Genomic DNA, 12,442 nt, shown 5'->3' with positions numbered 1-12,442 from the left:
TATTTGATAATTATATAATTATTTTAATAAAAAGCAAAAATAGCTTATATATAAATATAGTACTTTACAGTCTGCAAAGTATTTTCACATCTATTATCTTATTTAAGAATCATAATGGACGGGGCGGCCAGGTAGCATAGTGAGTAAGAGCACCGGCTCCAGTGTCGGGATGACCTGGGGATCAAATCTGGGCTCAGATACTCAGCACCACACCCAGAAAGAACTGGCCGTGTAACCTTGAGCAAGTTACTTAACCCCAATTGCTTTAAGAAAAAAAAAATCATAATGGCCCAGAGGAACAGGCAAGTCAGGTATTGTTATTCCCATTTTATAGATGAGGCTAAGACTCAGAGAAGCTAAATGATTTGCACAAGGCCTCACATGAGTAGTAAGTGATAGAATATGTTCCTCATTTTTTCTCACTCATAAGCCTAATACTCTTTCTAGTCTACCACACTTTGTAAAAGAAGATGCTTTATTTAGAAAGATTTTTAAATACTTCGGATTTGGTGGGATCTTGAAATCAGGAAAAGAAACAATGCCAAGATAGTCATTTTCATGTAGGATTTCAACGTCTGCTCCTTCTGGATCCTTTGGATTAAGAAAAAGAAAACCTTCATTGCAACCTCAAAAGATCAAAACTTTTATTTAGTTAAAAACTTGTATTATTTGTATATTAATTAGAATTTTATATTTCCCTATTTTTATTTATATCATAAAATTTTAAAAACACATTTTATTATAAATTGCAATAATTTAATAATCATTTACTTGATTAAATTTTTAAGCATATATATTTTCTCTAAATCTTACAGGGATAGTAACAAAAAATACTTTATCCACAAAGGCCAACATGAAAAATTTGACTTCCTCAGGCCCATTCACTCCTGAAGTCATTTGCAACCTCATGTATTCTATTGAAATTGTCCTTTCAAAGATTATTTTCTAAATGGTCAATCTGATTATCTTTTTTTCTCAATTCTTATTCTATTTGAGCTTTTTTGCAGGATTTGGCACTAACAATCCCCCTTATCCCTGAATGATCCAGGTTAACTTCATTTATTTATTTTTCTCTCTTTTTTTTATTTTTTAGTTTACATCATTCATTTCCACAAGATTTGAGTTATAAACTTTCTCCCCAATTTTTCCTAACCACCACCCCAAAACAGCATTCCCACTGAATATCCCCTCCCCCAATCAGCTCTCTCCCATATCAGGCTAACTTCAGAGTTTAAGTAGGAGATCAAAAATGTGAAATTTGGAGTTCCAAAATGCTCACCTTATACCTGGATCTTTCTACCTCTGGTCATGATTCAATATTCATAAGATGCATGCATTAAACATATTGTACTATGTCTGACAACATAGTTTATTGAACATCTTAAACATATTAGGAAAAAGGCTAAGCACTCAACATAGACCCATTAGCCCCTAGCCAACTCCCCGAAACCTTCTCCTGTTTCTTGTTCTTTGGATATGGCCAAACAAAAAACCACCCAAACCTGCAGATCATGGAAAGGGAATGGTTGGAGGTATATGGGTGTGATTATGTTTAAGACCCTAGTTCAGGCACCTCAATGGTACCAGGGGAAATCATGGAGAGAATGATAAGAGTCTTCCATACTTTGCTCACCAACTGACAAACTTCTCAGTAGTTACTAGCTCTCCTCTTTGCCCTCCGACTCAAAATCTAATGTTCTTGCCATTATATCATACTGCTCTGTAACTAAATAAATGATTCCTTACACTAAGGATCACAGATTTATTTCAACTGACCTTAAAAATGGTGCCTTTCCTATTAGTACAGCGGGTGTTTAATTTGGTATTGAACCGTGTCCTTTGAGCTAACAAGCAGTGTCTATGATAGTAAGGGTCAATGTCTTCTCTTGGGAATGTGAGGAAATGGTGCAGTACAAAGAGTGCTGGTCAAGGAATCAGGAGTTCTGGATTTGAATCCCTGTTCTGCCATTGACTACCTGTGTTACTCTGGACAAGTCACTTATGCTTTGTGTGCCAGGTTTTTTTTAATCTTCAGAGTGTTTAGATTACACTAAACTTCCAACTCTAATAATCTATGAATCTATAAATGGCCACTGTATCACAGAATCATAGCATTGGAAAGAACAGAATTGGAAGGAATCTCCAAGGTCATCTAGTCCAACTAGTACCTGATACCCTCTACAATAAACCCAACAAATGGTCATCCAGCCTTCCATTAGAGACTTCTAGGAAAGAAAAACCAAATACCTCCTGTTGAAGCCCATTCTGCTTTTAAGCAGCTCTGCCTATGAGAACATGATCCCCTACATTAATCTACATTTTCTTCTCTACAATTACCACCCATCGCTAATCATTTTGTCCTTTGAAGCCAAAGAGAACAAGTTTAATCCCTCTTGCAAATGACTGCCCTTCGATTCCTTGAAGAAATCTATCCTATCTTCCCCAAGTCTTCTCTTCTCCCGAGTAACTGTCCCTAGTTCCTTCAATCAACCCTTTGATGAGATGAACTTGATGCCCTTCACTGTTGTAATCATCTTTCTTTCACTCCTGTTCAGCTCATGAATGTCTTTCCTAAAATGAGACATGAAGAACTGTACACAATGACCCCAGATTTAGCTGAGCAGGGTTGCTGATTGTGCCTGGTTCACAATCTTTCTGTCCATCACAAGCCATGCCATCATATGAGGGAACATCAATATACATAATGATATTCCCTTAAATATTCCAACCTCCAAGTTCCTCAATTTTCATGACCTACTCCACAATTATACGTTGGCTACCCACAGAGATGGTCAGTCTTGCCACTGTCCACAAGTGTTCTATAATTTTCACATAAAGTTTCACAATTTTGAACTCTGAAATTTCTCTATCTGGTCTTAATCTTTAATCATTCCATCTTTCCCTGTGCCTTATGATTTCTAACCATCTTTATCATTAGCTTGACAACCAGTCCCTGTACCTCTCAGTTCTTTAGTAAGACATCACTCCTGAACTGACTATACCATCCTTCTTTTCTTCTTGGTGGGCCAATTCAATTCCACACTGTCTTCTCTTGAATCCCTTGGATCCTTCTCCTATCTTGTATCAAAATTCAGCCACAGACTACTCTTGCCTTCCACCTCCTTCACTCCTATTCATATGCTGCTGAATAAAGCTGAAGGAAATAACAAAAAGAATACTGACTTAGGGGTGGTTAGGTGGCGCAGTGAATAAAGCGCTGGCCCCGGAGTCAGGAGGACCTGAGTTCTGTTCCGGCCTCAGACACTTAACACCCACACAAAAAAAACTAGCCGTGTAATCTTGGGCAAGTTACTTAACCCCAACTGCCCTCCAAAAAGCAAAAATAAAAAATAAAAAAAATAAAAAGAATACTGACTAACCTTCTAAATTTATGCTACATAATTTCAACTGGGCCCTCACTGGAACAAAGCAATCTTTTTATAGCTACCTAATCATTTCTCTATCTCATTCACTGTAAAGGCTATTCCAAACTCTTTAATCTCACTTCCAGCTTTCCACAGTACCCTCTTTTTCCTCCCTGTCAGTTAAGGATCTTGCCTCATACTTTACTGAAAAAAAAATGGAGGTTGTTAACAGAGACCTTCCTCTTCTCCCCTTCTCCACGTCTCCCATCACTTAGACATCTTCCCCACTATCTCCTACTCACAACTATCTCATACAAAGAGGTAGCTCTTCTCTTTGCTAAGACAAACCCTATGACATTCACCCTTGATGCCATATCTTCCCATCTCCTCCAGAAAATTTCTCCCTTTCATCTCTATTCTCTCTTTTATCATCAATCTGTCCCTATATACTGGTTCCTTCCCTGATACCTTCAAACTTTCCCATGTATCCCCCATCCTTATAAAACCCTCACTTGATCTGATCTTCCTCCTAGATATCGTCTTATATCTTTCCTCCTTTTGTAACAAAACTTCTTGAGAAGTTTATCTACAATCTGTGTCCCTAATTCCCTTCCTCTCACTTTTTCCCTAATTTTCTGCAATCTGGCTACCATCCTCACCATTTACTTGAAACTCCTCTCTCCAAATACCAATGATCTCTTAAGTGCCAAATCTAATAGTTTCATCTAGATCAGATGTTCTCAGACTTTTTTGTCTCATGACTCCTTTACATTCTTAAAAAATATTGAGAACCTCAAAGAGTCTTTTTTGTGTGGGTTATTCACTGTATTAGAAATTAAAACTGATATTTTAAAAATATTCATTCATTTAGAACAAAAATAAATCTATTACATATTGATACATATAACATTTCATGAAAAAATAACTTTATCTTCAGAAAAATTTATAGAGAAGGATTGCTTTGTTTTACATATTTTTGCAAGTTTCTTTAATATCTGGTTTAATAAAAACCAATGGGGTCTCATATCTGTTTCTGCATTTAATCAGCTGCCATATATTGATTTGATTGAAGTATATGAAGCAAATCCAGCCTCACACAGATATATATTGGGAAAAGGAGGAGTTTTTTTTATTAGGTAATCATGTCTTAGTATTATTATGAAAATAGTTTTGACCTTTCAGACCCCTTGCAGGAATCTCAAGGTATCCAAGGGGTCCAAGGACCACACTTTGAGAACTGCTGATCTAAACCCTCATCTTGACTAAATGCATGTTGGCACTGTTGATGACCTGCTCTTTCTGGATACTTTTTCCTCTCAAGGTTTTAGCGACCTTTATCTTGGTTTGATCTTATCTGTTTGGTCACTCACTCTTTCCCAGTCTCCTTTGTTAGATCTTCATCCAGGTCACATCACCTAATTGTGGGTGGTCTTCGAACCTCTGTCCTAGAACCTCTTTCCTTTTCCCTCTAGAACCTATCTCACTTAATGGTCTCCTTAGCTCCAATAGTTTCAATTACCTTGCAGAATGATGATTTACATATCTAGTCTTTCTCATTAGGTCCACTGCTGAATTCTCAAATGCCTTCTGGAAATCTCAAAATGGATGCCTTGTAGTCATCTGAATCTCAACATGTCCAAAACAGAAATTATCATTTTTCCCTCGAAATTCTCGCCTCTTCCAAAAATTTCCCTCTTGATACAGAGGGCATCATAATTCTCCCAGTCACTAAGGCTCACAACATTGGTGTCATCTTGACTCCTCTTGCCAAACTCATCATTTCTACCTTTATGATATCTCTCATTTATGGCCCCTTCTCTTATACACCCCAGTGCAGGTCTTCATCACCTCACACTTGGACTATTGCAATATTCTTCTGGTTGACTTCCCTGCCTCACATCTCTTCCTATTCCAACTCATCCTCCACTAAACTACCAAAATGATTTTCCTAAAGCATAGGTCTATCCATGTCAACCCCCTAATCAGTAATCTCCATTGGTTCTCTGTTACCTCCAAGATTAAATTTAAAATACTGTGTTTGGTATTTAATGCTCTTCACAACCTGGCCTTTCCTACCTTGCCTGGCTTTTTATACTTATTCCCCTCAACTCTAGGATCCAGCCACAGTGGTTTCTGTTCCTTAAACTTAATACTCCATCTTTCAACTCCATGACTTTTTTTTACTGGCTGTCCCTCATGCCTGGAATGTTGTCTCTACTTGCTCCTACTGTCAGGATTCCCTCCTTCAATACTTGCCTCAAATCTCAACTTCTGCAAAAGGCCTTTCCCTGTCCTCCTCACTGCTAGTTCCTCTGCTCTGTGGAGTGCTGCATTTACACTGTATATATTCTGTATGTCCATAATAATTTGCATATTGTCTCCTTTTTTAGACTATGAACTCATTAAAAGCAGGGACATTTGGCCTTACTTTATGTGTCCAGAGCTTAGCCCAGTGCCTGGCCTCTGGTGAGTACTCAGTAAAGATTTGTTGACTATAAGTCTTATTACCCCTAGTAGTTTATGGGCTCAGTGCATTGTACATCTATACATAATAGATACTTTAATGGAAGGTTTTTGAAAATTGAATGGCTTTTGATAAAGTTTAGTTATAGAGGACACCTCCCTATTCTTGTTTCTGTAAAAGACATTGCTAAATTATTTACATGAGTAACATACTCACTATAAAAGTTAAGGTGATTTCTCTCCGAGCTGGCTTCAATTCTTCATTCAAGGAATAAACCCTTATCTTTACTGCAAGAATAATTTGTACATTACAAAGTATGTTGAATTCTATTTAATGTAACAAACAAAAGCAAAACACTAGGACTGTTTGATTTCTAAAATCTCTAGTCTCAAAATGCAAGTTGATCCTGCAGAAAATAAAATCCAATATGAAAAAAACATAACAGATAAATTAGGAACAGCAGTCTCATCATTCACTTTGAAATAAGCTTCTCTTGAAAGATAGGGAAATATTTCAGTGTGCAAGTACAAGTCTACACAAGCAAAAAGAAAGGTGTGAGGGGAGTAGGAGGAACTTGAACCTCATTCTCATTTAAATTGATCAAAGGAGGGAAGAGTACACACACACAGTTGATAGAGAAATATATTCCACTCAACAGAAAAATAGGAGGGAAAAGGGGAGAAGGATCTTAGAATAATATTTAAAATCTTATCAAGTTTTACACTATTTTGTGTATCTCATGTTCTGTCAATTCTGTAGAGCACAACTTAACACATAAGAGTGACCCATAGAATAATTCCACACATGGTATCAGACAGTCTGGGGATAGAGGGGCCTTTGGGGGTTTCCTGAAATCCACATTATATAGGCATCTGCCTATTTTAACTACATATTCCTAATTAAAAGCAATGCAAAGCTCAATTGTCAAAAATGAAAAGAAAAAGCTCCTCTCTGAAAGTTTTTTTTAAGAAATTTGTTTAAATATATAGTTTATTTCAATTTAAAGTACAATAGATATGGGGCGGCCAGGTAGCACGGAGCACCGGCCCCAGAGTTGGGATGACCTGGGATCGAATCCGGGCTCTGATACTTAGCACCACACCCAGAAATAACTGGCCGTGTAACCTTGAGCAAGTTACTTAACCCCAATTGCTTAAAAAAAATACAATACAATAGATAAAAATATGATTTGAACACATATTTTGAGGAATATATATACTAAGCAAAACACTGCAGAAGTTTTTGCAAATATACACATGGATGTGTATGAGGTTAACAGTATTGATACCTTCCAGGGGTCAATTTCAAGACATAAATATGGATCTTTTGTTTAGAAAACACATAAATGTTTCCATTGAAAATATCCCCTCTATTTTTCTCTTCATAAGCCAAGAAAATAAATTTGAAATAAATATTCTCACAAAATTATTTAGGTCAAGAATTCTTAATTTTTGTATGTCATGGACCCTTTTGGCCATCTGGTGACACCAGATAATAATAATAATAATTTTAAAAATTCATAATATAAAATACAATACACAGGATGACAAAGGAAACCAATTGTATTGAAATCCAGTTTTCAAAATATATTTTTAAAGTCCACAAATGTCAGGTTAAGAACCCCCAGTTTAAAGAAATATATCTCCTTAAAAAAATCCTATCCATATGCCCCAGTGCTTTCTCCCTGTATTCCCTTTTTCAATACAGAGAATTATATAATCATATCAAGAAGATGATCCCCATACCAAAGAAAGCTAGAATTTCAAAATAACATTCATAGATTCACAGAAGCTGAAGGTTATAGTTGAAGGGTCCTTTTCAAGGACCATTTCCAACGGCCACCCAATATCCAACATACCCTGTACAACATTCCAATAAATGAGTCATCTAGTCTTTGTATGAAAATCTCTGGTTAAGGGTCAGTCTAATTCCTCTTGAGATACCCAACTCCAGTTTAGAATATCCCTACTCCATAGGAAGTATTTCCTTTCATTGAGACTCAGTCTGACTTTCTGCAATTTCTACCCATTGTTCCTAGTTCTGTACCCTGGGATCAAGCAAAAAAAGGTCATCTCTTTTCCATATGATAGCCCTTAACCTGAAGACAGTTACTGCAAGTATTGCCTCACACTCCCCCCCCCAAATCTCTTCTCCAGTCTAAACATCCCCAGTTCTTTCAACTATTCCTCCTGTGGCAAGATTTTAGAGCTCCTCACCAGCTTGGTTGGCCTTCTCTACACCGAGAATGAAGAATGTCAGCACTGGAAGGGATCTTAGATTCATCTAACTTCATCCCTTCATTTTACCAAAAAGTAAACAGTGGGCTCAAAAAAATGAAGGGAAGCCAAGGTCACACAGCTAATTAGTGACAGAACTAGTACCAGTTTCTCCAGAGTCTTCATCCAGTCCTTTTTCTACTCTACCTTGCTGACTTTCCTTCTGAAACTTGGCAGAAAAGAATAGTTGGCATTTTACCTGACTGATCAGGAGTATAAACAGGTTTGTCCGTCTGAATGAAGAGAAATCCGTTCTCATAGTTTAAGGGCATTTTTTTCTCTCTTGTAAAGTGGGGAGATACAACTTCTAAATATACATATGAAACTGGATTTCCTCTTCTAGACAAATCTCTTGGTTGAATCTGAAATGCAAGTATTGAGAAAGAGTGTAAAATAATCTCAAAATGGTTACAGACCCTTCAAAAACCTTTTTAAGTGTGTTGTTTTGAATAGTGCTAGAAAAGTGCAGTGCTAGAAGAAAAAGAGAATAGTCATTGGAAACCAGTACTGACTTAGCCAGATCCTAGCCACAAGACTTTGAGAAGGTTACTACTGTAGCTTCAGTTTACTTCCTATAAAGTATAATAATAACAATAAACAACTACCTGCCTCAAAAGTAATCATGAGGACAGATGCATGAAAAGCTGCTGGTAATTGTGCTATATACATGTGGATTCTTATTCTTCTAAAAGTAAACAAAATACAGGTAAATTCTCCCCATAATTACTGTGCTACTTTGAAATTGTGATACTTATTGAGATAATAAAAGTAAAATGCTTTCTATTCTTTAAAATGTCAGGGAAATGTTAGTTATTAGCATTAAATTTTAAAGTCCAGTGCCTACCATCTTCATGCATCATGGATATTTTCCATTTCTCAGTTATATTCTAAAATCCATTTAGGTTTTTTTTTCTACATGAAATGCAATTCTGTCATTTTGAATGTCATTTTAGAAGTGTTAGGATCAGTTATGTTATATGGCATGTTACTTAAACTATTTAGCGATCTCACATGGAAATACAAATTTTCTCTCTATGTTTGGAAATGTCAGTATTCAAACCATGTCAGGATTTGATTAAAATAACAACTCACATTTTTTATAGAGGCAGTTAGGTCAACAAAGCACTAGACCTGGAGTTTGGAAGACCTGAGTCAAATCCAGCCTCAAACACCTACTAGTTGTATGACCCTGGGCAACTCAACCTCTGTCTGCCTCAGTTTCTTCATCTATAAAACAGGATAATAACACTAGCTCCCAAAGTTATTGTGAAGATAAAATGAGATATTTGAAAAGCACTTTACAAACTTTAAAATGCTATATGCTAGCTATTTTTGTTGTCATTATAGTTATTGTTATGGCATTTTAAAGTTTACAAAACAATTTTCTCATAACAACACTGGAAGGTAAGTAAGGTAAGTATTATTAGCTCCGTTTTATAGATTAAAAAGCCTTAAGCTTGGAGAGTTTAAATGATTTGCCCACAAGACGTGATAGATCTGGGACTCAAACCGAGCTCCTTTGTCTCCCAGACAAGTACTCCTCATACTACATTAAACTGTCTTTCACTCTGTATTTGTAAAAGTAGGCAAAGTGTTCTTTGAAGACGTACAATTAAAGATGCAGAGTTCTGGAACTTATTTTCTGGGGATACATTCACTTTGGCAGAGGAGTAGGTAAACCTTTTATCTGGAAAGCTTTTAATGGAGATGGTAGCGTCAAATGCTTCTGTGTATCCATAAGCTTGAATGACAATATTTTCAGATGCTCCAACATGGAATACTTTTGCTGCTGAAATGATGTATCTGTTAGAATAATAGAACAGATAGGTCAATTTCTATATAGTCCAAACTTTCTAATATTATTTTTTTTACTATTGGAAAAATTTTAAATCAATATATTCTCTCACAGTATTGAGAAGACCTGGAGATCGAATCCCGGGCTCTGACACTTAGCACACACCCAGAAACACCTGGCCGTGTAACCTTGAGCAAGTTACTTAACCCCAATTGCTTAGGGGTGGTCAGGTGGCTCAGCAAGTAAGAGCAACGGCTCCAGTGTTGGGACGACCTGGAGATCGAATCGCGGGCTCAGACACTCAGCACCACACCCAGAAATAACTGGCCGTGTAGCCTTGAGCAAGTTACTTAACCCCGATTGCTTAAAAAAAATATATATTCTCTCAGCTCAGTGCAGATTTAAGCACACTTTTAAAACTTTTTTTCCTTGTTTTTTATATTGTGTATTTTCTTTTGCAGCATGACTAATATGGAAATATATTTTTCATGACTTCACAGCACAGCCTTGAAAAAGACTGAGCTATAGAACTTTCCAGTTGTGGTTCTTAAGATACCTTCACTTTCAACATACTGATCAGTTGTACTGATTTTTCCCTCTTATTTTTATTCTTTCTTTTATTTAAAAATACTACTTGTTACATGATATAGTTCTCTAGAAAGGTATGGGTAAGATCTTTTGGGAAACTATGATAATGTAAAAAACAAAAAACAATAAAAACATTTAAAAATAAATAATTTCGAGTTTTTCAAAACTACCTCAAATAGGAAGGAGGGGATCCTAATTACCACTAAAGGACATTATAAAATTGCTTAAAATATTCTTAAAAACAAAATACATTTTAATTTACCATTATGCAGAGTTGTATTTGGAATATAGCAGTTGAACTCAAATTCATGCTTCAAGTTCTCCTCCCTCACACCTATTCTTCTCCATGCAAGAAGAGCTGGTACTTTTTTTTTTTTAATGACAACTCACCCTATCTGAGGTTCATAGCCAAAATAAGCTCACACCTCATTACCACCAAGACAAAGCTTCTGCTTCTATGAATATATCTATTAGTTTTGCCTATTAGTTCAAATCAGAATCCTAGAACTCTAAAGCTAGAAGGGCAATAGTCATCTCAGACAACCTCCTTGTACAGATCAGGAAACTAAAGGGAAACAGATGAAGCAGTTCATCCTTGGTCAAAATTAAGAGTTAGTAGCAAAATCAGGTCTGGAACCCAGGTTTCACCATCAAGTAGCATTATAATCCCATATGCATTATTTTCACTTACGTCTGCTCCTGTCCCCAACTTCTTCCAATGCAGATTAAAATGCAGACTATCCTTAAAATGTCCATCTTGGCAAGTAGCAGTGAACCATTGGTGCTACTTTTCATGAAAGTGCCCCAACCTTGGTTTGACCCAATTCAGCTGCTAGTGTTTTGAGACCTCAGTCCCTGGGTTAATCATTAATGTAAGATAGAGAACCCTCCAAGAGAGTTCTCAAACCTCCACATGAACTGATTTGATGTCCAAAGGTAACATTAGGAGGGCTGATGGAATTTCTGATTTGGGAAATTTTATTTTATTTAGAAGATTTATTCTGATGAAAAAATCTAGCACTAAGAAAACTGTATCAAAACTAGACCTAGGCTTTACTCCCATGAAGACTAGTCTGTTTTGGACTAATCTATGAGGGTAATGAGTCAGGCCTTGGTATTTTGAGAAGTGGACTCTAGTTTGGGGAGTGGGAAGAGGAAACAAAGGACATGGTTGTACCCTTATTGTCCCTCCCAGGTACCAGTCTTTTATTTGTGGAGGTGAAATTAGGTGGGGCAGCAGATGCAAAGAGTGGAGTGAGCTAAATCCTGTTTGTTTATACTCTATAAAGGAAGACATTGGGAGGAGTGTAAAATTCTGTCCTCCCATCTTCCATTCAAAGGGAAGAGGAGGCCAAGGGAGATAGTGTCAGTCAGGGACTGAGTTAAACAGCATGCTGGTGATTTTAGAAGTGATGAGCTTATCCTAGGATGTGTATTTCTGTGGGGTTGAAACCAGGCAAGGCAGCAGATACAAAGTGGATTAATAAGGGGAGTAATGATATGTGTGTAGGTGTGTGTATATATATAATGTGATACATATATGTATATGCATAAATACATATTGTGTATTTGGATTGTCTAGGGGATGAAGGCTCACATTAAAAATTTCTCTCTGGGGCGGCCAGGTAGCACAGCGAGTAAGAGCACCGGCTCCAGTGTCAGGACAACCTGGGGATCGAATCCGGGCTCAGACACTTAGCACCCACCCAGAAACACCTGGCCGTGTAACCTTGAGCAAGTTACTTAACCCCAATTGCTTAGGGGTGGCCAGGTGGCTCAGCAAGTAAGAGCACCAGATCCAGTGTCGGGATGAACTGGGGTTCAAATCCGGGCTCAGATACTTAGCACCACATCCAGAAATAACTGGCCATGTAACCTTGAGCAAGTTACTTAACCCCGATTGCTTTAAAATAAAAAAAAAAATTTCTCTCTTGTTCATAACCTTAGATCAGCT

The 12,442-nt window shown here is 37.0% G+C and overlaps 1 protein-coding gene across 1 annotated transcript in view; it reads right to left on the bottom strand.

Moving 5' to 3' along the window:
• Positions 1-11,244, bottom strand: part of C5 (complement C5) — a 135,303-nt gene extending 124,059 nt beyond the window's left edge. The window contains exons 1-5 of the mRNA XM_069073787.1: positions 11,180-11,244; positions 9,716-9,908; positions 8,305-8,467; positions 6,046-6,116; positions 500-591 (exon numbers count right to left, since the gene is read on the bottom strand). Coding sequence (XP_068929888.1) covers positions 500-591; positions 6,046-6,116; positions 8,305-8,467; positions 9,716-9,908; positions 11,180-11,244 — 584 coding nt within the window. The remainder of the gene's footprint in view (positions 1-499; positions 592-6,045; positions 6,117-8,304; positions 8,468-9,715; positions 9,909-11,179) is intronic.
• Positions 11,245-12,442: the final 1,198 nt, after the last annotated feature.

The sequence above is a fragment of the Petaurus breviceps genome, unplaced genomic scaffold (assembly GCF_028583685.1).
Source record: "Petaurus breviceps papuanus isolate PSGF00001 unplaced genomic scaffold, PetGlider_PUasm1.0 90879, whole genome shotgun sequence".
Taxonomy (NCBI): Eukaryota; Metazoa; Chordata; class Mammalia; order Diprotodontia; family Petauridae; genus Petaurus; species Petaurus breviceps.
This window is presented reverse-complemented; position numbering and strand designations above follow the sequence as displayed.